The sequence below is a fragment of the Oryzias melastigma genome, linkage group LG8 (genome assembly GCF_002922805.2).
Source record: "Oryzias melastigma strain HK-1 linkage group LG8, ASM292280v2, whole genome shotgun sequence".
NCBI lineage: Eukaryota > Metazoa > Chordata > Actinopteri > Beloniformes > Adrianichthyidae > Oryzias > Oryzias melastigma.
In genome coordinates this window covers 11,877,865-11,903,355 of record NC_050519.1, presented here as the reverse complement: position 1 = coordinate 11,903,355, position 25,491 = coordinate 11,877,865, and the positions used below count along the sequence as shown (strand labels likewise).

Here is a 25,491-nt window from a genome sequence, read left to right as displayed (position 1 = left end):
AGAAACAGAATCAATTTTATTTGTTTGTTTCTGTGTTTTTTTAAATATAATTGCATCTATAAGAAAAGTTGATGTAGCTTATGTGTAATTTCCTTTGTCCCCTGCTGGAATAAATGTCAGAAATACATACAACAGTTCTGTTGTCTGACTGCAACCAAAGAGTGAAGCCTTTTATGGGTGCTGATCTGATATTCCCTAATGGATTCTCCTTTTACAAACATGAAAATGAAACCTTTATCATAGCAGGTTAAGTACAATCCTTTTTTAGTTCTCTGAGACTGACATGCACCTACAATAACTTTTGATATATTTATTAAAAAAATACAACAAATCCTAACTTTTTCCTTAAAATTCATAGAAATTATAGAAAACACTGCAATAAAATTAGATAAAACATATTTTCAAGATTAAAAATCAAATTAAAATAACAGAATACACACAGCGTTTCATATTTTATAATAAAATGTATCACCAACCTTTTCCAGCTTTTCAAAATGTTCCCGCAGGAACTTCATAGGACGCTCAGGCTTAGCGATGCAGAGGTTCACAATGCACTCTTTGAGGATTTGTTGAATGTTGTGCTTCTGCACAAAGATCTCGCAGCTCTTCAAACTCTCATCTTCTTCCAGGGTGGAGGAGGAGGTGGCCATCTTATCTTTTATCTCTGTGGCAAACAATTGGGGGAATCAGGGAGGACCAAAAGAGGAGGGGAGGGAGAAAAAAAAGAGTTTTAGCAGAAAAGTGGGAGAACAGAATGGTGATGGGAGAGTGAAAACGAGGGGGGAAAAAACATGTGAGAAAAGGGGGGTGAAGGATACATCACCATTTGTTTTTGTTTCCATGAGTTCATTATGCAGGCTGATGTATGAACATGATCTCTTACAGAATATGCAAACTGATGCAGATCTCTTTAAATGGAACAGGCTGACATTACAAACCGACACTGCATAAACTAGGGGTGTAACAATTAATCTCTAAATTAATTTATATTCCTACAATCCGGTCAAATTGATCTGTCTGAGGCAAGTTATAATTAAATCAAACAATACTATTTCAAAATAGTTTCAAAATTAAATAAATTGATTATATTGATATTGGAAAATATAATTTATATTGAGATATAGTACATTTGTATTTTGATTGTTATTATTCTTATATGGTAAAACAACTGTGGGCTGAACTTTATTAAACTAAATATAAACAGATTTCACATAAAAATTGTATTTACTTGTTTGTTTTTACACATTTAATGTAAACTTAATTGTCTTGCAACAAAATACAAGGAATCTAGAAAACTTCACCTGCACTGTTCAGTCCCCAGGTATTTATCTGAATCACACTGGTAGAATTTTGGGATAAAGATGTCCTAGATCGATTTTAGATCAGTGACTCGGATCAAATAATTCTAAATGAATTGTATTGGCTATGACTTGTTAAAATAAATCATTAAACCCCTAGCATAAACTGATCAAACATAAGCTTTTGTTGTATTATTAATGTAAAAACAATTATGGATGAAAATTGAAATAATGTGAATCTCAGTGCCTTTGACAAAAGTCAATCATACCACATAGGAAGACCTTGCAGATTTTCACCTATTAAGAATATTTGGAGCATTGCAATATGAGCAACACACACACAAGAAATCTAAATTAGTTTTGGGAGTGGGAGAACATGCTGACACTAAAAGTATGACTTGTTCCCAAACTCCAAGATGAGTTTACCAAAGATAACAAAATCTACCATTGTACAAGGCAATACTTCATTGTTACAGTGTACTTCTGGTATCAAAACAGACTTCACAAACAGCCGTCTTCTATTTAGTTTGAAGCTTATAAACACTGAAATATCTCCAAAAATATATATTTAATGATCATATAGAAAAGATCTGTTTTATTCAGAAGGAAGAGCATAAAAATAACATGAACATGTATTTTTTTGAGCAAATAAATCTTATCTGTACTTGAACACAAATGGCACGTGCAGCAAATGTATGGAAATATGAGCATTTAGCATGTTTTGTAGTAGTGTAAGTGAAGATGTTAGATAAAGGAAAACCATTTCCTATATTTAAGCAGCTGAACGAACATACTGATTCAACAGATAACCCAAATGAAACTGTTTTTTAACCAGTCAGGAAGTGAAGTAGAATTGAATATATTCAGTTACTTCCTCAAAGGGGAAATCTCGGATTATACTGCATTAAAAATCAAATACGGTTTTAGGAACTAGCTTGTATCGAGTGAGGCTTTGTCACAACAAATAACGCCGCTTATTTTTTTTCTCTCTCATTTATAGGCTATTATTTTAACATTAAATGCGAAACCACCGATGAAACTGAGCACCTGTTCAAAAAGGAAGCTAACACGGTTAGCTTAGCTAACCTCAAAATGACAAACAAACCCCCGCGAAGATGTAAAAAAGACGAACTACGACGGCGAAATAGCACAAACGCCCCCGAAGGCCTGGTTCAAATGGGTCTCTTCTACACACAAGTCGGCTGGTGATGTCCCTACCGTTCTTTCCGGAGGATGCTCAGTGAGAAAACACCCTGCTGGTGGTGGAGCTAGAGGGATGAGGTGCTGCTGGTTAGCGGGATGCTGCTGCTGCTGCTCAGCCTCTGCGTCAGTCGCATTGACGTCAATCTGTCATTTTTTTATAACCGCAGCGGCGCTCTCTCGAGGCCAGGCACGTGGCAACGCGCCTGCAGGTAAAAAAAAACACTTAAAGGAAACATCCACTAATAAATAAACAAATAAACATGCAATAAAAAGAAAAATACATTAGCTATTGGTTTTTGGTCATTTATTTGCAGCAGCAATGCTTCCTGTTCCTGGCTATACAATTTGTCCTGTTACAAACCTGTTTTCTACAAGACTATATTACATGTTTAAATAAATAATTCAATTTATTGAGTGCTTACATTAAATAAAAAAAATCTGTCAAATATTTACAAATTGCTGTTTTTTCTGACTTTTTTTTTTTTTTAGTTTCTGGTACATGAGATACCTAGGTCACTGTTTGGGATTACTAGTAAGCATGGGCCCTGCTGCAGTCAGCATTTGTTTTGACTGATTTAGCCTGCAATTTAACAACTTTAACATGGTGTACTAACAAATGATTCTGCAACATTGTTTTAGAGTGACCAGTAGTCTCATCTCCATCCAATAACCTGATATTTATAATTGCTAAGTTTCCATGAATAAACTATTCAAGAAATAGTTGTCATAAATAAACAAAGTATCAAACTATATGGGTGACTGTGATTTAAAAAAAAATACAGTAGTTTGGGTGTTTTTAAAAATCTAGAGAGAATTTAGTTTAGATGTAATCTGAATTAATGAGTCCCAAAGGCAATGTACTATTTTAAAAGCATTAATTATCATGGGTTGTTTGATAACTGACTCTGTTGTTGATTCAAGTCTGATGTTTAATGTGTGCCTTTTTTCAACTAATAATGATGTATATTTTATTCCATGTATTTAATTTAACAGACATTATTGAAGTAAGGAAAGTTTTTCAAGTTTTTGGTGATCTTGCCCAAGTTAAAGATAAACCACTCATATTAAAAGTATACCTAGAATAACATCCCAATAAGGCTACATAAATTTTAGAAAGCAAGACTTAGTTCAGTGACCCAAATGACACTTAACAGCAAGTAATATTCTAACATAATAGCAATAATAATACAAAGTTTTTCAACTGTTTGTTTTCTAATAACTTATTTTATTGCATTTTCATTTAACTATTACATATCCTGCCAATATTCTCTTTTTTTTCTCAGGAAATTGTATTATGGATTATAGGTTGAAGCAGTTTGGAACAATCAGGTTATTAAGCTTATGATTGCTTAATAACTAACCCTGTTGTTGGTTCATTTTGTGTGGTGTTAAGGTTTTTATTATTATGATTATGATGAAGATGATCATTATGGTTATTATTATTATTAGGAATTAGCCATATTATGTTAAGTAATTAAACAAGTCATTCACTTGACAGGACTTGTGACAAAAAATGGCCACAGGATAGAAAAAAGTTTTTGATTTATATTTTTACAATTTCCGGTTATGATGATTATCTTTGAGACATTATCTTTTTTTAATTTTTTACGAAAAAAAATAGCTTTTGTGTTTTGTAGAAGAATATTCTGACAACTTTTCCTATTGAATGTTTGTTCGTCAAGAGAAAACAATAAAGGTTTGAACATTTTGAAAACGTCACTAACGTAAAGCAGCCCTTTGTTTGTCGTGCAGCCTCTGGTTACCATAACGACAGTCAAGATGGCAGCAACAGCAGGTGGAGACCAGCACGTTTCTTCGGAAGTTTTAAGAGGACTCGCCCATCATTTAAACTGCCTAAATGAGGACAACAAGGCGACAAGAAAGAGAGCTCTGGAGGTCATAAAGAAAGAAACGGTGGACAAAGGACTTTCCAGCGACGTCCTCCAGGAAATACTCTCAGCTCTTGTCAAGCCTCTCCTCAAATGTCTTTCCGACCCAATGGAAAGATGCAGAGAAACGGCAATTGCAGTCATAACAGACTTTATTCGTTGTGTTCCCAAACCCGAGGAGTTTCTGCCGTATTTAATGCCGTGCCTGGCTCAGCGGTTTGGGGAGAACGAGATTCTAGAACCGGCGGAGGAGCTTCGGTTGTCGGCTGTGGAGATGCTGAGTCTGACCGTGGAGGTTTGCGGAAAACATTTGGCGCCTTATGTGAGCGAAATGATCAAGATTTTACAGAGAACCATCGTCGACCCCTTCCCGGATGTTAAAAGAGAAAGCTGCAAATGCACCGCCAACTTTGCGCAGAGTGTTCCAGGTTTGTAGAGGGTCTATCCGGTCTCTTAGGACCGGAAGTATGTTGCCATGGTTTCGGTACACTCAGTCATGGTATTAATACAGCTGCTACACCCGCAGTTTTTTTATTATTATTAATTTATAGAAAATCGTGTTTAAAATGAAAAACATCGAACTATTATGGCTTATAAGACACTTCAATCTAACAAGAAAGAGTTGAAGAGGCGTGTGCAAGCATGTGTTTTGATGTGTGACAAAATAGTGTCTGTACAAATAACAGGAAAAGTGTAAAAGACTGTTGTAATAGCAGCAATGTTGTTGGTTTAAGAGATTATGAGAAAAATGTAGGAAAGCGGCCTAGAGGTACCAGAGCTGAAGATGAGAGTGATCAGGATTGAGAACAAAAGAGGAATAGCTCATGTTGATGTTTTGGAAACAAATTCTGGGAACCAAAATTAGGAGATGATTGGGACATGTTGAAAGGAGGAACAGGCAGGATGATGCTGAGGTTGGAGCTGCAAGAAAAGAGTCCTAGAATGCCAACGAGAAGTTTCATGGAGGAGGAGGATGGGATTAGATGAAGGCGGATGATTCACTGTGGCAATCTCTAAAGGGATCTGATGTAAAGCACAGAAGAAAATGTGAAATGATTTACAAAAATGAATTTTATTTTTCCTTTCAGAGCATTTTCACATGCAAGCTGACAGTCTTGTCAAGCCTCTCATGATAACGATAACTCATCAGCACTCGCGGGTGCGGGTGGCAGCCATCGAAGCCACAGGGGCGGTCATGCAACACGGGAGTGGGAGAAACATGGATGACGTTCTCCCACACCTGACTCAGAGATTTTTAGACGACTCACCACAGGTGAGTTTTGTCTCCTTCTTTGGGGGATCCACTCCAATGTGTTTGTTTTCTTTTGTTTCCTATAACCTTTTAAAGAGTATATAGACAGAGTTTGTTTCTGGGGTGAAACATCAAATGTCCCCTTTTTGTTTACAGGTGAGAAAAGCTGCGACTGCTGTGGTTGGTTGTTGGCTGTTGCACCTGAGAGACCGATATTCTTATTTTCACAAACTGATTCCTCTCTTGCTGAGCAGCACCACTGACGAAATCCCAGAAATAAGGTCAAAATAAACTATTTAAATTTTTGCTCCTTTAAGAAATTAATTCAAATAGCTCCAAGGAAAATGTGTAGTTTTATATTTTGCGGTTTATTTATAGATAAACGATTTGTACAAATTATTTAAAAGGAAAATCTCTTTTCTTTTTTTTCTCTGCAGACTTCTAGCAGCTGATTTATGGAAACAAGCAGGAACACAGTGGGAGAAAGAAAATGAGGAGGACATAAAAGACAAGATGGACTTTCTTCTCTCTCCTCCGGCACACTACCCACCAGGAGGTCAGTTACCTGAGACGTTTCTTCATCAATATGATATACTTTAATACATAGTGCAATATTCTGAAACTTCAACAAAAATAATAACTATAAAATCATTCTTGGTCCACATCTTTTGTCATTTACCACTTATTTACCCAAAATATGGTTGTGCTCAGATGTATGTCATGGGAGAGAAGCTGTGTTATCTGGAAGAGTTGGCTGATGTGTTTTGGGTAATTTTCGATAAAAATAAATAGATAGTATTAGGCAAGAAGTTAGGCATGTGCTCAGATTTTCTTTCTTAATTTGCCATTTTTTCTGGCCTTCAATAAAAATGGATGTCCAAGATTGATGGTTGGCCCAACCGGATAGTACACTTTTTTTCTTTAATTGTGCAAAAGTAATTGGCAAAAGAAAACAAGATTTCCGCTTTCTATTTTCATCCATCCATCCTATTCCCGCTTAGTCCCGTGCTGGATCAAAGTGTTGATGGAGCCTATCACAACTAATGTGAAGGCAGGTTTACCCGTCCACTCACAAACACCTAATATTAAGGGTCATTTTAGAGTCATTAATAAACTTATAAAACATGTTTTTGGGCTACGGGAGGAAGACAAGGTTTCCTCAAAAAATCCAGACGTGCACAATGAGAACATGCAGACTACACATGGAAAGCACAAAACCAGGATTTGGGATTCCTTCTTGCTGTTACCACCCAACCACCACCTCACAGCACTGCAGCCAGACCCATGCATTATATTAACAGTTTGCAACCACAAAAAGTGAGGGGAGTGGAGGAATGCTGTTGATGGTTTAGGCTTGGGTTACCACGGCTGACAGCAACATTTGGAGTGCCCTATCCATTCAACACCGTAAAGATCCAACCGTTAAAAGACATTTTCATGCTTGTTTTGTTGACAGCATTAAACAACACTCTTCTTTCAGTGTCAAAAGTAAAAAAGACATCCAGATTATTAAACAGAACAGCGGTCACTTTTCCATTTATAATTCATACAGTGAAATAGAACCATATCAAAATCGGTGACAAGAAAATAAAAACATTAATCTTATTACATCTTATTTAAAAAAACGGCATCAAACAATCACTGAAAACTGTTTCAGTCTTTGAACATTAAAGGAAAGAAAGAGGAGCGCGTCTCCTGTCTTGCCTTCGTTAATCTGTCAGCCCTCCCAAAGTGTAGGAGGTCACGTTAAGACAGAGACCACCAGAAATGCTCTTGTTTGGTCTTGCTGTGGCTCCCTTCTCTGATTTATCCCTGGTCCTTCTTTTCTGAGTAGAGAAAGTGATGCATGTTTAATTATATTCAATAATATACAAGCTTTTGCAAGTACCCCATTTTTTTATTGTAGCATTTGTTGTTTCATTTAACGTCATGAAAAATCTCTCGCTTCTTAATCCATATTTGTCAGTTGAAGCTTCTTCTTTTTTGGCTTTTACCTTTTAGGGGTGGCCACAGCCAATCAACTTTCTCCTTATAACCCTGTTTTCTGCATCCTCTAACATCAGCTACCTTCATGTCTTCGTTTACTGCCTCCATAAACCTCCTCTTTGGTCTTCCTCCAGACCAATATACTGTCAATTAAAGCTGCTTCAGTATAAAGTTTTGTCTTTCAGTGGATCGTCCAGTTCTGGGCTGCAGAGAGTTGGTTATAAGGAACCTTGGGAGGCTGATCCCAGGCATCACCCATGATTTGACTGACTGGTTGGTGCCGACGCGCATCAAAACCTCCCAGCTCCTCTCTGTGCTGCTGCTGCATGCTGAGGACCACAGCACTCAGCATCTGCAGCCCCTGCTGGAGACCCTCTACCGCACCTGCGCAGAGACAGAAAAGGAGGTGGTCAAAAACGTGAGTCCATAAGAAACTTGCATCACTTTTTTGTTTCCATTTAATAATCAGAATTTTTTATGAAAGGAAAAAAATGGAAATATGTCCTTATTTTCTTCATCTGTTCTGTCTCAGTGTCTGGCAGCTGGAAAACTGATAGGGACGTTTGTCCCTCCACCTGTCTTCCTCAAGCTGTTGCTGGACCATGTTAACGCCCCGCACTCTTCCGCTCACCCCTGGGCCCCCTTAATGGTTCTGACTGCGGTTCTGGAAGGCTGCTCCAAACCACTCCTGAAGCCACATCTCCAGCAGATCGCCGACACTCTGGTCCAGCCCAGCGTCTGCCAGGAATACCAGCAGGTCAGCGGGGACGGCTGGGCTTCAGATGTGGTTGACCTGTTTTTAAACTTATTTACCTGAGAATGAGCGTTCTTCCAGTAACATCGTTTAACTCATTCACGCCCACTACAAACACGTCTTCCTATGAACTCTGCTTATGCTGTTTTTCTGCAAGTGTGATTGGGAAGTGACACAACGTGTTTTTAATCTCTTAAATCTCAATTTTTGCACCTTTAACGTGGCTTTTTTGCCACAGAATTAGATTTAGTGATGCCACGTCTTTCAAAGGGGCATTAGCCTGAACACTCTTTAATACAACTAAACATGAGGGGTTCAGTGAGGTCACTGTTGAGTAATTCTCTGAAACACCATCTCTGGTAGAAAAACAGACCACTTGTTTTTCAAATCTAGTGTTTCAAGCCTTTGATCAAACCGGTCCTGCTTCCCTTGTTATTTCAATATCACATTTTTTAAATGTCATTAGAATACCATCAACGGTTTTCTTTAAATAAGTTTCCCAGCAAAGTGTTTGTTTTTCACGTATGTTGTTTTACTGAGATCTATTTTCTGGTCCTGTGGTAAAACTGACTCACCTACACACATGACCTCACCCTCACAGAGGAGCTGGCAGGAATTTTCTCCCCGAGATAAAAATAACAAAAATCCACTAATCTCACGTGACCCCTGCATTTGCCACCCTGACCTCTCAGAGTAGGCAACATTTAGTTTTATTTTTTTACATTTTTTTGTTGTTTTTTTAGGCAGCCAGACTGCAGGTTTCAAAGCCCGCCTGGTTGAGATCTGTAACAAATGAGGAAATCGACCTCTCGTCGCTGGCCGTCGGGGTCATCCAGACAGAGAATTAACAGGACGACACGGTTACATGCTGTCGCACAGATGCAGCCAGACCTCTGCTTCCTCTATGCCCGTTTCTCCATCCATCTTCCTCTGTTATCCCGTCTCGCTCGCTGTTTTGAAGAGGAAAGCGTGGAGTGTTGTCACGCAGAGCTCATCCAGACAAAGCACCTGCAGCATTCTTTGTCACTAGGAATAAATCACCTATGTGTGTCCGTAAAAAGCCCAAAAGAGACGAATCTGCTGCTGTTTTTTAAAGTTTGATTTGCTGATCCAACCTGGCTTCAGATTACTCCCATTGAGCTTGAAATCAAAACACAGAACAAAAAAAAAGTAGAGCTGACGTTTGACTTAAACGAGTAGTCTTTAGGTTAAAAAGAAGCAGAGGTGATCTTGGAGAAATATAACTCCTCTTCTTTCAAACTCTGTTTTCTTTTCTACATTTCATTTCAAGAGAAAACGACAGCGCACAAAAATAAATGACAGATGCTCAACCAGAATTAAAAATAACAGTCATGAAATGAAACTGAGGTTCTGAGCCTGAGAGACATAAAAAGCAAAGTCGGTGGTTAAAAAAAAAAAAAGCCACTAAGTTCTGAGGTCTTCTTATAAATCACACCAGGGCTCCTTTTAAAGGGGTATTCCTCACAGATTAACAAAACACAAACCATTACATTCTTTCCACTGCTGACTGTCTTTTTGTGTAAAGTTGGCATGGCAACGGGGGCATCACAACAACTGCAGCACGGGAATAAAATGCTCAAATAATTGGCATTTTTTACACTCGAGTTTAATAACTGTAGACATGCTGTCTTTGGGAAAAAATTGGCCACACAGGCTGCAAAAAACACTTCCAGACTTTGTATTGTATTTCCCACCTGGATGCCCATCTTTTCTCCTGAATGAAACCTAAACAGACCATTAATAACCACTAGAGTTTTTTTTTCTGAAAATTAAGGCTCCAAGTTTTTTTTATTTTTTTAATTCATGCAGTTATAACATCCATTATATACTTATTTGAGGGGAAAAACGTATTTTAGGAAAAAGCTGTTCATCTTTGCGTGAACAAGTCAACATGCGGAACTGTCCAACTAGTCAGCACAGAATTATCCTAAAGTTTAAAGATAAAAAAGGTAGTTGAACTTGAGCTGAGGGAGTTAGAACAGTTAGGAACAGAGAAATGAGGAACAATTGAATTTCTGCATTTGTCTCTAGAAAAAGAGGCATTATTGGCAACAGTTATTAGAAGAGAGGATAGTTGAACACATTTAAAAACAAAGAATTGGAGTCATTTAGACTTAGGAGGTGTCAGAATCAAATAACTGAGGTTGTACACCTCTGTATTATTTATAAAATGATAATTGTCTATTATAAACATGTTAAAAATAGCTGATTCCTGTGGAAATGTTGCTTCTCAAATGACCATAATTTAAAAAAAAGACAATTTTACCTGCAGGTAAAGGGGCTGTGTTTGTTTTCTCGTTGCCCTAGTAACATCAGTGGGGTTAGCTCCCCATTGGAGAGGAGTCTATGGCCTTGCGGAGCTATTTAAAGAGGCTCTTTGGTGGGCGTTACTGATGTATGCAGCAGTGGACCGATGCACACACTGTGTAATGAGGCCCCTGGAGCGTGCCTCCTCCAATAAAACCAGGTGTGCGCGCCTGGCTCCAGGTGTCCTCTTTAATTTTTCCTCTCCCTTCTTTCAACCGTTGTACTCAAAACTCAGTTGTTGTTTTTTTTTTTTTTTTTATGCACCCACCATCTGTAGAATTTTTTTTTAATGCTTTTGAGCTTCGGTATGTACACTTCTGATATTTGAAAGAAAAAAAAAATTACGAGTTAAGGCTGTACGTGTGTGCTTCTCATGGCTGAAACACACCCTGCTGGACTAAAGCAAACACCTGCAGGGCCCTCACAGCAAAAACACTCACTCTCTTATTCTCTGATACACTTAGAAGCTGTCCAGCCCCCACTCAACACCCCCAAGTTTCTAATGGCGGACCCTTTGAAAACAGGAAAATGATGGCATGGAAAGTTGTTCAAGCTTCTCAAAACATGACATCACCACAATAACATATTCTTTTTTTTTTTTTTTTTTATCTAACCCAACAGGCTGGATTTCTAAGTGTGATTGTTCTTGCATGAACTCAACCAAACATAATTTCCATTTTACCGTTTCTCCTTCTCAGGCTGTGTACTTGCAGCAGTTGCTGGCGTGCGTGGACGTGCTGCTGCATCAGTGCGAGTCCGACTGTGGCGCGGTCAGCCTGCAGCTGCTGCAGGTGCTGATCAGCATCCAGAGCCTCTCCGCAGAGCCGCAGCTGAGCGCGAGGGTAAGAACCCCATGTTCAAACCTCACTTCACCTGATTTTAAAAAGTGCCACACGTCCTCCTCGGTCTGCCTTTTTTTCCACTCCTCTTTTACTAGAGAGGTGAGCAGGTTTTATGACACGAAAACTATTCAAGGAATGTAAAAATTTGTACTCTTTTTAAAGTGGGCATGGCCAGCTGTATAATTACCCACTTAGCCATGGAAGCTCAAATTGCACCCTTGGAGGGAAACTTTAAATCCAACCTTAGGTGAAAACGAGGACGGTGAAAGATGGAAAAAGAAGTTAAGTAGACAGACAGGCTTGGATGAAAACAGATGGGCAGAGATTAGTTTTTTTTTTTTTCCTCGCTGGTTTGTGACATCACCCGAGCTCGTTTTACTTTCACCATAAAGCTTCCCAGCTGGCAAAACCAAATCCCACTCGGGCGGTCAGCCGCCGAATCTGAGGGGCAAACCAGCGCAGTGACGAAGTACGCCGTCGGTGTCTGAGGTCAGCCTGTCATCCCGCTTCTTGTATCCCTCACAGGCTGATGACAGGGAGAGGAGCAGGAAGGAAGTGGCACAGATGCTGAGCAGATACCACATGTGTGTGTACGTCTGGCTGCATCTGTGTGCGCGCTCGCACAGGGAGCAATATTAGAGAAGATGGGAAGGAATGAATTAAAAAAAAATAGGGGAGGGTGAGAATAACCTCGGGCATTCCTGGACTCGGAGGAAAAGCTGAATTTGTTTTCCCAGAAAAAGGGGCATGCCTTTCCCATCAATGAACAACTCAGGGGTGTACAGCTTTCTTCAAACACTGACTCAGACATCTCCGTCTCTTGTGTCCCTAAGGGATGAAGAGGAGAACCCAAATGCCCTAAAGGTCAATTCCCCTGACCCCAAAAAGTTAACTAATTATTTACTGTGCTTTCATTTTTCTCTCTCATCTTTGCCTTTTTCCTCTCAGCTCAGTTTTATTGATGTGAATTTTTGTCTGTCTGTTAACGTCTGTGAAGGTTTCTGACAGTTCCTGTCTACGAGTGTTTGTTCAAGTGGTTTTACATGTGAGACTTCTCTTGGCTTTGTTGTTCTTTCCATGGTTTACATCAAATTTTGTGCTTCTCATGCGAACATGACCTAAAGGAACCTCAAATGCACCAATAAGAGCTCAACTTGAAACTGAAAATTCAGCCTCGGATGTTTCATCTTCATTGAACTCTTACACTTGTCTGTCCTCAGGCTTTGGAGAGCGCACACTTTTTGGGTAAAGTACAGGACCTGGACTTGATGGAGCTCTATAGACAGCATATGGGACAGCTGCTGGACTGGTTGTTTGCCTCCGTTAGTAATTGGTCCAGTTACTCCCCACAGAGACTCCAGCTCCACATCATAGTCACACAATCAGGTGAGTCATGAAATTCAGAAAACGCTCAAATATGCAATGAAAAACACCTGATTAGTTTTCATTTTGAAGCACAAGAAAGTCTGCAGCTGTAGGAGGAGGTACAAGAACATTTTTTTGTAAAGTTAATTAAAATTATCAAAAAAAAATCACATTAAAAATATATTTACATTACCGGTATATTATATTTAGCTTTAGTTTAATATTTTAAATATAACAATTCTAATGGATTAAAGTCCTACTCCGATCATCTTTTGATCTATTTTTAAAACTTTCCCAGGGGTCTTTTAATTATGATTATGCCACTTTTTTTCCAAGAATGTTGGAGGTATCCAGATGTCGGCTCAAACGAGACGTGCATGGATCTATTTATCTGCAAGAGGATGCATCAGAGTGGAGCTGAGCAGAGAGCTCGTAGCCCGCTGGTTGTAGTTTCTACGTCACAACTAGTGACGTTTTTCAAGCTGTATTTTTTTTGTCTGCCCCTGATTCACAATGATTTGAATAGAGAAGTACTCAGAAATTCAAATTTCAGCTTAATTTTCATCGTATGTGTCCTCCATTGTAAGAAAAATGCCCCAAGAACGTTAAAAACATTTAAAACAAAACATTTAACTTAAAATGTTTTTAACTTTCAATAAACTGTATCATTTTTGCTTCTTGAGACAACCTCTTTTTATATTTGATTTCTGCAGCTTGTAGCTTCTGTGGAACAATTTCAACATCTGCATGCAGTTTTATGAATAGTGATCTGAAAATAAAACTACATTTGAGCTCAGACAATAACGTTGTTTTTAGCTGGTTGGTGACTTTTTAAGAACGATCCTTTATTGGTTCCATCATTGATGAAGAAGAAGCATTCAACCTTAGTTCAAAAAAATCAAAAGATGGTAAACTATGTTTAGAAAAACTTAATATACATAAAATCCAGTTACTATTAGACTCTTGCAGTCCTGTTTATACCAAACGGAGGTGTTTGTGTAATGCTAAGAATAACGGGATTGTTGTGCGAACAAAGTTTTTAAGATTATTTAGTTCATATTTTGTGTGCGTGTTGTGCAGAGGGGGTTAAAAGGCAGTGACCCTTCCCTGGGTTGTTCTCCACCCCTTTTAATACTGAGTAATGCTTCGTCATCACCACCTCCCTGCCGCGCTTTCATCTCCATCTCATTCTGCCTCCGTCTCCACTCTGTCTAGTTGCCACAACGCCTCTAATCCGCGTACTCACAGTTCCAACTGACCGGTCCGATCTAACGCCACACACGGACCTGCAGGCTGCTCACCACATCAAACGGCAGAAAAGCCGCCCGCTATTGACCTTCTCCAGGAATCGAGGCCACTTTGAAGCTCTTTTTGCTTTTTAACACAACCCAAGGACATCAAAACAGAAAGAGTGCAGGCGCCGTTTGAGGGCTGCATGACTCAGCGGTTTCTGACCAGTTCAGAACAATTGTCGGTAGTTGATGTGACAACTGAGAATTGTTTGTTTCTGCTTGTTCATCAGCTCCACCAAAATGTATTTTTACACCGGAAGAATTATTGCTCTCCTGTGTGTGTCTCAGTCTTTTGTTCTGCGGTGTTTGATCGGATGTAGTCTGACAGTAGATGTTGGGATGTTGGTCAAGGTCCCCTCACCATTCATTTGTTGATTTTCTTATTCCTATGGAGGATAGTCCCTCTTTTTTTTTCTTTTACTGGAGCTAGCTCACATCCTCCAGCGGTGTCAGGCTTTCCTCTGTCTCCCCTCTGTAACAATTGAGTCCAAACAGGGCACAGACACTTATCACGGCTTAAACACACTCTGCCTGCTATATTTAGCTATGTAAACATGTAGGCAGACTGGTGCTGGGTGAAGTGTGCGGGTATGAAAGGAACTGGAAGTATTTACACTTGGAGTTTCTCACTTTCCTGTAAAAGGTAGAAACACTTAGTCACATAATGTGAAACTGTGTCACTACGTGTGAAGCCTTAGCATTTATAATACCTTTGAGATTCCCTTTGTGGAAGAAATTGGCAAGAAAATATGACTTTTCTAAATGTAGACACGCTCTACCTCCTCGAATCTGATTATAATTGTCATTTTAGAAAATTGGTGGATCAAAACGTTATCTAACTTTTAACAAAGAATTGTCAAAGGCAACATTTAAAACCTTTTTTCCATGGCTGCACCCAAGGCAAACTGCGCTCCAGCTGCAATTTCCTGTCCTTGAAATTTGTTTTGTGGACTCGTTTTATGTTTTTGGCTCCGAGCACAGAAAAATGTTTTGCACAGGTGTGCAAAGAGGGACAAATCAATGAGAGATTCATTTCCAGGATGAAAAAAAGGAAAATTAAAGGCAAAGAAGCCATAATAACAAGTTTTTATAGGTATTTGTTGTAAAATCCATTCAAAAAAAGTAATAAAGATGTAACAATTGTGCAAAAATAATATTTTTTGTGTGCTTTAGGTCCAGTTATCGGGGAGTTTTTGAACCAGCTGATGCCTATTATCAACAGTTGCCTCCAGCCAGACAGAGACAAAGAAATGAGGATGAGCATCTTCACGATGCTGGCCAAACTGCTGCTGGATGGGAACAACACGCTGGATTCACAGGGGTGAGCGGGAAACAAACCGGCAAAAACATTGATTATTGTTCTCAGAAAAACAAGAAATAGGATTTTAAAAAATGCATCAACGGACTTGTATGAGTTAAAGTATCAAATCTTGTGTATAAAAATGGATTTGGGCTGAAAAAAACTCTGAACCCTGTTCATAAATGTATTTTTTAATAAGAATTTCTTATTTAGGGTTTTATATTACACTACTGAATCATTTTTTTTCCTCACTTTGAATTCCTAAACCAGTAATAAACCATAATTAACAAGTGTAAATTAAACACATTGGAAATTTTGCAGTAAAATACTAATAAAAAATGCTTTTTGACTGAAAAAAAAATCATAATTTGATTAAAATAAAAGTAATTTATGGATTTGATGAATCAGTATTATTCAAAATATGACTTCAAAATTAAAAATATCAAAATGAAACTAGTTTCTTACTACCCTACTCTGATTATTTCCCGGCTTCCTTTGGGAATTTGACTGTTCTCGCAGCACTTTTCTGAACGTTTATTGTCTGTCGAAGTAGCCAGAGCTTCAGGAATGTTAGACACATGTTTGCAGAGCCCCGCCAGCCAGCTGTGCAGCCTCTGTTTGCTTTAAATGCTTTAAATTCGAGGCCTTTTTGGGGGGGGGTCTCTATGATCACAGCAGCTGCTCCTATCAATCAGTTTGACAAATTCCAACTGTGTGGTTGCCATGGATACAGCTGCATATTGGGTAACTAACTTTAACCTAGCTGGCAAATGGTTGAGGTGTTTCCTTTGGTAAAGGATTTCAAAATAAAACTGCCCATGACAATGGAAACTCATAAACAACAGGAAATGTTTTTAAGATGGGATATTTTGCCACCTTTGCCAAAAGAATGTGAAATTCAGCTTTTTAATAATTGTATCAAACAAAAGAAGTCTGTCTCTGCCCCCATTCCAGAGATATATCTGTTACAGAACCACAGAAACTATGTCATACCCTCGGAAGGTTTCAAACAACAGCTGTGTGGTCTGCCATCATTTTCCTCCATCCATTCAGAATTTATGTCTCAATCTTCATTCGACTGCATTTAGGCCACACGCACCATATATCATTAAGAAGACAATGATAGTCATAGAGAAAAACCTCGCTTCTTTGTTGTAAATCCAAAATGACATAATGACACCTTTTCTGAAGAACAAGCTGAAAGGGAAAGGCTCCTTTCATCCACACTAGTTCCTTTTTTATGTGGATTTTTTGTGCTGTAATTAAAAAAGATGGATTTGAAATCTAAGAGGAACAAATGAAAGTTTATACTTCGCCCGCCATGTGAAAGACTCAAATCTCATGCAACTAAAGATAAAAAGCGAGCTTTCAAGGTTGTATGGACAGCCTAATTTGAAGTTTGAAGATTTACTGCTCTTAGATACACTAACATGAAACGAGGCAGAATGAAACAGAGAAAAAGATTCTTTTTTCTTTCTTTTTTTTTTTTTTTCTTTTTGCTAAGCTTTTTTTGGCCATTTACAAATTATGGGCTGACATTTTTACAGACATAATCTGTTATAAAAAAAATAAAAATAAAAGTCCTAAATCAAAAACTTTATTTAAATCCATTGTGTGGCTTTTACAGTTTTTTGTATACACACTTATAAAAATACAAGTCCAGAGATGAAGATTGATTAAAATGTAAGCATTATGATATTGTGAAATTTAGGTTTTGCATTATTAATAATTGTTTATTTAGTGTAAATAAACAGCATAGTCTCCAAACTACGGCCCTCGGGCCGGATCCGACCCACCAAACTATCAGACACATATATTTTTTCTCAATCTGGCCGATCGAGACCCACATAGAACGTGAGTTTTTATTCCACCCTTCTGCCCTCTGAACTATGATGTGAGAGGATAGACCAGCACTTAAAGAGCCATTCAAGTCAGTTTCTCACCAACTACAACCCAGAAGGAGCCACAAAGTCTTAAATTACGCTTTAGAAAAATAAGACACTGAATTGCATGAATACTTAATTGTTGCTATTATGATGACTATGAAGGAAATATGGATTTTGTGATAAATAAAGCATAAACATAAAGATAAAATAGCCTTTTTTTCAAAATATGAAACTGTTTATAACTTTTGACAGAGGATCACATAGAGTCCTTTCAAAATAAAAGACATCCTTTACCACATCTCAATGCAGAAAATGTAGAAATGGGTAGTGTGATGTCAGCAGGGCTTTAAAGGGAAAAAAAAACGGTTTATTTTACCTTTTGTGTTGCATCTCAACCTGAAATTTGTAAGTCCAATTAACTACAATTAAATCAGAGCTGGTTAAGTGACCATTACTGTATTTTTATAACAATATGATGCACTTAAAATCATTGAATTTGTTCAAAAAATATGAATTCTGGTTATGTTTACTGATTCCACTTGATTTAAAAAAATCTGTCTCTTTCAGTCCGACTCAAAGTCAAACTGCTTGTTGGAGCATTGAAGCTACTATGGTCAGGATCCTGCAGAGTGATTGACTACTTTACTATTTTTTGTTTAATTTACTACTTACTGTTTCCTTTACAGCTACTTGTAAAATAAAAACCTTTTTTTAACCAGAGAGCCACAGTGGAGGGTTAAAAGAGCCGCAGGTTGCAGCCCCGTGGAATAGACTATTTATTGGTTTAATTTGATTGATTGGTTTATTTCAAGCATATATTGAGAAAAATACAGAACAAACCACACAAATATTAGAAAATAGAAAGCAAACAAACAAAATCAAAACACAATTATGTCATATTTTATTAGTTAAATATCTTAATTATTAACTTAAGTCGTAGTGTTTGATTTGATTGCTTGAAAAAGAGTGGGAAGAAGTGAAATTATATAATCCCACCCCTACTTAGTTACTTCATTTTAAAAATGCTTTAGTATTATTTTTTCTATGAAGATTACAGAAAGGGATCCGAGCATTTAAATTTCTTGCATTATTCTTAAAGAAAGTTCTGTTTTCTGTTAAAATGATTTTTGTGACGATGTGTGGACAGCTCCAGTATATATTTCAGCCAGACTGCAGCTAGTCGTCCTCAAACTGGGCAGTTGGACGTTTTCTGGTCAGCCTTGCCACCTGCCAAAGTGTCCCTATGAAAGGCTCACAATGGCCGCATGAGTGTGTTTGATTGGGAGAATGAGAAACACATTGTAGCGTGCTTCGAAGAACACATAAAAGGGTTTTTTTTCCCAAAAAAGCACCATAAATGTGTGAAGTTCAACATAAGTTGGTGTTTCAAACACCTGTTTCCTGTTTAAAACAGACAGCAGGCTCAAACACCTGCAAACACATACTGAAGGCATGTTGTCTGTTCAACATGGAAACAAGTCTTTCCATCCTTCTTATGACATCACTCATGAAGAAATGTCAACACCTGTCAAACTGATGCAACTGAGCCAACTCAGCACCCACCAGTGAAGCAAAGGCTCCCCCTACAGGCAGAGAAATGCTATAGCAGATTCAGATTAGATGCCCAACTGTGTAGTGTCACTGCAGCTGAGTGAGTTTTTAAAGAGGAGGCAGTGATTGATTTTTAATCACAACTAATTCCAAAAATTAAGTCTACTATAAAACACAATTGCATTTCTCTCTTTTTTTATATAATTCCAGGCATTTCCGCAATGAGGCAGAATCATTTCTTTCCTACATCCTGATTCCCAACCTGGTGTGGAAAGCTGGCCGCACCGCTGGCGCCCTGCGCACCTCAGCCTTAAGCTGTCTGCTGGCCCTGCTGCATGGAGGGGCCATCACACCTGGACAGGTACATCAGAGGAGTCCACAAAATGTATTTGTCTGCAGATGCTCCTAAAAACAAAGATGCCATTCCTGTCTGTGATGTTTTACTCATCTAAAGTACTTTTATTGACTTGAAACATGTGCTTTTGCATTCCGGGGCTGACATTTGCATTACAAAAGGCATCCCACTTGACCATTTAGGAAAATATACTGGTCTCCATCTTTCAGTCTTCGGGCTCAGAGAGTTGGCTGCTTCAGGTAGCAGGTGTACGCCGGGGCAGCTGGGTTCACATACCTTTTTGTCCCCGGGGCACAATGCCGCCACTGTTCTGGCCCTTTGTTAAACGTAGGAACTGTCACCCAAACACGGCCTTGCACCTGCCTGTCAGAGCATGTGCTGAGTTACAGTATCCGTGCTCACCAGACGCGCGCACGTTTTTTTTCCGAATCATCTCAGGGGGGCCGGCTGGAGCCAGGTGTGCACGATCAAACTGTTTAACGACAACCAAATGAGGCTGTTTCGACCGCGAGGACAGCAGGCAACATGTGCTGGAGATGTGCAGAAATACGTGTTTCCAGGCGTAAAACAGCTTTTCATTCTAGAAAGACATTGTTTCCTCTCCACTCCCTGTGAAAACAATTTGCAGCTCCAGTTACAGTCGGCACCCTGAGATTGTCACTGATGTAATGCTGGATAACACGTCTGCCAAGATTTCCCTCCTCTTCCCACACTCGCTGTGCGTTTTATTGTTTCCCTCGTGTGGTTTCGATCGCAAACAGACAGAGGTTTTATCCATCACCTCTCAGCCTCACCTTGTTTGTCCATTACCTGTTTCCCATCCAGCAGCGTGAGTGAAACATCACTCATCACTGTAATTCAAGTCGGGCTCCATGTTTAAGGCTGTTTAAACTCACTTTTTGCTCTTTTTTTCACTTCCAAAACTTGTGAACCTAAAAGTTGTTTTTATTCTGAGAGAGGATTTATCCTTCAACAAATGAATATGTTTTAATAAATCTGCCTTTCTGTTCATGCAGCTGCTGTGTCTGGAGGAGAGGCTGAGTCCTCAGGTGCTGTCCGCCCTGGAGGAAGACTCTCAGATGGGGAGGCTGTTGGCTTGTCGCTCTCTGTCTGTGATGCTGACGCTCATAGGACGCAGCATGAACCAGGACACTCTGAACAAGATTTATCCTGGTAAGTTATAGAGCAACAATCCAACTAAAGCACCAAATTATTACACAAAAGATATTAATCTGGGATTTTTGATGCAAATGACAGTCAGTATAATTTTAAAGATGTTAACTGTTAGAGTTGAAATGAAATTAGATGTGGACGATATGACGATACATATCGTGTGGGTGAAAGAAAGAGATAGAGATCTAGTCTATTGTGCCATTTGTCTTCTATCTTTTCTATCATTTTAATTTGTTTATTTTTATTGCTGAACTTTTGAGCAAAAATGTGTTTTCTATTAAGATATTTGAAATTACTGTACTTATAAAAATAGTGTTTCTAGTTTGGGATGATTCAGTTTCTAGTTACTTTATAAACTAGTCAGAGAAAAGAAACGAAAAAACTAAAAATATATTTTTTTGTGGTGGTATATTGTGATATAAAGTAATTTATATTGTGATGTAATATCACCCAGCACCTCATGAAATGTTATCAAGATACAGTCCCTATGTTAACTGAATTTTTTAAATGAGAAAATTAAAATGCACTCTTCCAAATTATTACTCACAACAGTTTTGAAAGATTCTATAAGTAAAAACAGTCACTATTTCAAAGTCATAGCAGTAATTGATGCAGATGATTTTGAACATTTTTTTTCAAAATCCCGTCTTTTCTTCTTGTACCATGGGAAAAAGGGGTCAGTCGGAAACCCCCCATACTTTTCAGAGGTCATTTTCACACTGTCATGTTTCTGTCTCCTATTGTTTTATGGTCTGCTCAATAATTGAGCTGAACTAATTATCACATGTGTCTAAAATCGATAGAAGAACCTGGAGACACAATACCATTCATGAGTTTAACTAAAAAAAACAGCAAAAATATCATCTTTATGGTACGTAAATCCAATTTTCATAATAATTGTGAACGCGGTGTATATTCCTTTGGTTTTTTTCCCCATATAAGTAGCAGATCAGCTCTTCTGTCTGATTAAAAATGGAACAACATACGGAAAGAATTGCAGAAAATCTGCTTTTTTTGTTTCTGCAGAGCTTCTGAAGCGTCTGGATGACAGCAGCGCCGAGGTGCGTGCTGCGGCTCTGCGTGGCGTGGGGCTCTGGCTCTCCAGCCTGGCCAAAGACTACAGCCCTGAACTGTGCGCCCCTCATCTCCAGCTCCTCTTTCAGCAGCTGCTGCTGCACCTGGATGACCCCAACCTCACAGTTCAGGACCAAGTGCTCGGTGAGACAGGGAGGGGTGTTTAAACATCTCATTTAAACCTCAATTCTTTTGCCTAAAATTGTTTTTATTTTTTTCTGGTTTGATTTGAAGCTGTGTGCAGTGAAGTCAACACACATGGGGATGAGAGGAATTTGGGGTGTCCTCAGTCAAAACACAAGATTACTTCCACTGGCATGCTCCCAAGAAATCCGCTCCTCTCTTATTTCAAAAGCTTCCCTTTATCCTCCTTTTCCACTCGATTTATCACTGAAAGGACCGTGAACGGTTCTCCCTGCCAAAATACTTAAAGCCCACTGAGGGGAGGGCTGCTTGTGGGGTTCAAGATCCTGATAACCCACCTGAGAGGGTTCACAGGTTAATATGTGAGCCCTGGTATCTGCCTGGCTTCATCCATCCTTTTGGGAACCAGCAGTGTGGACAGATTGAGCCGTGTGTGGCCGGAGTCTGCCTCTCCACTCTGGGTCTGCCGTCTCTTCTAATGACAAACACATGACACCCCCCCTCCTTTACCACATCTTCACATCTGTCTTCAACTCATCCCACTTAATCCCTCCATCTTTTATCTGTCAGTCTCTCCTCCTTGTGTTTTCTCTGAATAGTTGTGCTTTTTACTGCTGGAAAGTCTCGTCTCCTCTGGACTTTGATTCTGCTCGTCGTGATTTTTGTTCATTTTTGACAGACCCCAGGTGAGCACTGTTAGACATTTAGAAAAACAAAAGGAGAAAAAGTTATATTTTGATCCCAACGTGTCAAAAACACCAAAACTCAACCTCAAAAAATCTTTCATCTTATTTTCAACTTTTTATTTATCTTTAATTTGGAACTATAAACCTTTCTAAGCTTAAAAAATGTAGAAAAGATGAACTTTTTGGGTTTCCTGGGAATATTTACCCACATGACTTTTATTTCTTCTTCCTTTTGTGTCTCAATCAAATTACAAAGTTCTCATTTTAACCATTAAAACTGCAAAAAAAACATGTAAATCTTTAGTCAAAAACCTTAAAAAGTAACTAAGACTTCTGACACTCAGGAAGTCTATTTATTCCAGTCACAGTCACTGACAGTTTTAACAGAACAAATCCATTGTGGTTGGAAAATCTCGCTACATTTATCTTCTTTCTTCAGAGAAAACAATACAAAAACAAACGTTTCTGACTACAGATGACACTCCAAACATGTCATGATAAAAAACAAGCATGTGAACACTTCATTTTACACTCCAGCAGCCTTTTTTAAAGTAATACACTGTCCTGCATGCACTTGTACACACAGGAATATGACTAAAACAAATCAATAAATCCATATATAAGTGATATATTTATAGAAAGTTTTATTTCACTTCATTAAATCCATGATTTTCTTTTAAGAAAAAGCATTTTTTTTCATTTTGTCAGACAAAAACAAACTGCTTTTTCTTTGTAAAATCAGTTTTTCATAACAAAAAGTGGTTTTAAATCACTGAATCTGAAATCATAGTAGAGTAACAAGTCATGTTTTTAATGATGCAAAAAGCTTTTGAGTTTAAACCCTTTCAGAGTTTGCAAAGTTTACATTTTTATCTATGTGCCTTTGTGCTTTTAGCCTTTTTAAATGCTCCAAATTTTAATTTTAGTCCACAGACATACACGTTATGTTAAAATATGATTTCCATTAAGCTTTTTCCTCCAAATCCCCTTTACATGGCTGCCATGTGGACATAAAGATACACTTTAATGACAAACCAAAACATTTGATGAATCCAGGAGTTTTCTTTTAGCGCAGAAATTACAACTTTTTTTTACTAAATGCAGTCACAAAAAGAAACATTGCATAAAATAAGACTTAAATAAAGAAAATTGCAACAAATATTTCATAAGTACAGTAAAATGAGGAATATATTTCCAACTCAAAATTAAAAAGTAAACCTAAGACCAAAGAACTGTTTTAAGCCTTTACTCTGAGGGTTTAAGGCAAAGACTTAAGTTGTGAAATGTTTTTTAAAAATCTGTCAACATATTTAGTTTTTAGAAGAAAGTCAAAGCAATAAAGGTGAAGAAATAAAAAAACTGTCATAAATATTCTTCTTTTTGTTCAGCTAATGACCTTTTCTGCTGGTTTTTATATGATCTGGGTGAGCTACTAAAAGCTAAATTACTGATTGTTTTAATAAAAAAAAAACATGCATGGCATTATTTATGTTTTTGTCAGTCTTTGATTTAAAAGCTACTGTAATCTTTGATTTAAAAACGTAAAAAAATAAATTAAATCTTTGTTTCTGTAAAATTAATGACATTTTTATTGAATGTTTTCTTTTGATAAATGTCATTTGTTCACAATTAAAAAAATAATTAATTAAATTTTGACTGTCTTGTTCTTGTTTTATCATAAAATACTAATTTGATATAAAAAAAAATTATATTAAGTTAAACAGTTTTAGACCGTTTTTTATGCAGTTTTTCTTTTATTTAAAGAAAGGCACCTTTTAAATGTTGGTTCTAAATCCGGATTAATACTGATGGTGTAAAAGGAATATTTATCCTTAGAGAATCCAAAGCAAAACTTTTGATTTCTAATAAATAAAAGGATAAAATGCTTTAAGTAAAAGACCCAAAGAGTAAAAGACAATCCTCAAAACGTACAGTCTGAAAAGAGATGATTTCACATCTCATGACTGATGTTAAGTAAGTGACAGCAGCCTCATTACATCACTGCGTTGTCTCTCTTCTCTCCTTTCGGTCTTGAATAGTTAATAGTTAATTCCATTCTTGTGGTTCTTGCATTTCAAACACGTCTTTGAAGTGGCTCGCCGTCTGCAGCGCTGTGATGGACGGCTCTGCTGTCGCCTCTCCCTCTATCCTTCTCCTTCACCCCGCTGGTCCTCACTTCGTTGTTTTCTTTTCATTCAAGTCTGCTTCCATCCATCCATCCTTCCATCCATCCTTCCATCCATCCCAGCTAATCCCCACCTCACAGAGCAGAGAATACTGTAAGGAGTTAGCAGGATAACTGATCCTGTCTGATTACTCGTCTCCACGGTGACAGCCGTTCCAAATGTAAGGAATTTAATATTCGCCTGAAAATCAGTAGATGATGAAGGAAGGAAGCAAATGAGCTGCGTCTTACCCCCCCCACCACCACCACCATGAAGAAAAGAAAATGCTAATACATTTTTAAGAAGTGTATGAGCGCCATCTGCTGGATTCCTCTCTTACATTCACACTTAATCACAGTTTTTGTTAAAAAAAATTGTATTTTTGACCCACATTTATCAATATTATGTTCTTGTAATGATCATAACTCAGACATCTCTTTGTGCTCTGATTTTTTTCCTTATTATGCACTCAGAAATCCTGAAAAAGGGCAGCGAGGTCCATCCCGTGCTCCTGAAGAGGGAGGCAGAGGCTGTAAAGGATAAACACCGCAGTCCTGTGTACTGCGAGCTGCTGCTTCAACACATCAGCTCACTGTCTGCAGAGACCACAGCGCCCTGTTCAGAGAAACTCCAAAATGCGTAGAGGACGCAGATTCAAGGCAAAACCTTCAAGGAGGAGTCTAAGAACGATTTTCCTCAACGTTCATGCAACTTTCTACACACATTCCTGTTGTTAAACACCTGCAGTTCAAATGTTTGATTTTAAATTAAAGTATTTTTGATTGTGACTTATTAACCTGTTGTTCTTTGTTAAAGTTTTCTGTTGAAAATCCCATTCAAATTTAATTAGATGTGTTTATGGTTAATATTACTGCATCTTTTGCTTTACAAGTACTAAGTCTTTGGTTAACTTGCCTTTTATTTTGAAAATGTTCTAAATTAAATACA

The 25,491-nt window shown here is 38.1% G+C and overlaps 2 protein-coding genes across 3 annotated transcripts in view; one reads left to right on the top strand and one right to left on the bottom strand.

The window, feature by feature from the left end:
* Positions 1-2,693, bottom strand: part of LOC112147004 (protein kinase, cAMP-dependent, regulatory, type I, beta) — a 53,305-nt gene extending 50,612 nt beyond the window's left edge. The window contains exons 1-2 of the mRNA XM_024273115.2: positions 2,517-2,693; positions 477-664 (exon numbers count right to left, since the gene is read on the bottom strand). Coding sequence (XP_024128883.1) covers positions 477-650 — 174 coding nt within the window. The 5' untranslated portion in view covers positions 651-664; positions 2,517-2,693. The remainder of the gene's footprint in view (positions 1-476; positions 665-2,516) is intronic.
* Positions 2,694-4,211: 1,518 nt separating this feature from the next.
* On the top strand, positions 4,212-25,339 carry LOC112147002 (dynein assembly factor 5, axonemal). 2 transcript variants are annotated; one of them, XR_002919357.2, is made up of 14 exons: positions 4,212-4,818; positions 5,479-5,663; positions 5,799-5,923; positions 6,080-6,198; positions 7,814-8,046; positions 8,161-8,385; positions 11,409-11,552; positions 12,773-12,938; positions 15,383-15,530; positions 19,157-19,307; positions 20,318-20,474; positions 21,501-21,692; positions 21,783-22,378; positions 25,017-25,154. XR_002919357.2 is itself a non-coding variant. In XM_024273114.2 (13 exons), exons 1-13 carry the CDS (start codon positions 4,281-4,283, stop codon positions 25,184-25,186), a joined length of 2,553 nt encoding a protein of 850 aa, XP_024128882.1. In that variant the 5' UTR covers positions 4,212-4,280; the 3' UTR covers positions 25,187-25,339. The 2 variants fall into 2 exon arrangements, 1 of the variants encoding a protein (XP_024128882.1); XM_024273114.2 differs by lacking the exon at positions 21,783-22,378 and having other exon boundaries at positions 25,017-25,339.
* The last annotated feature ends 152 nt before the right edge of the window (positions 25,340-25,491 follow it).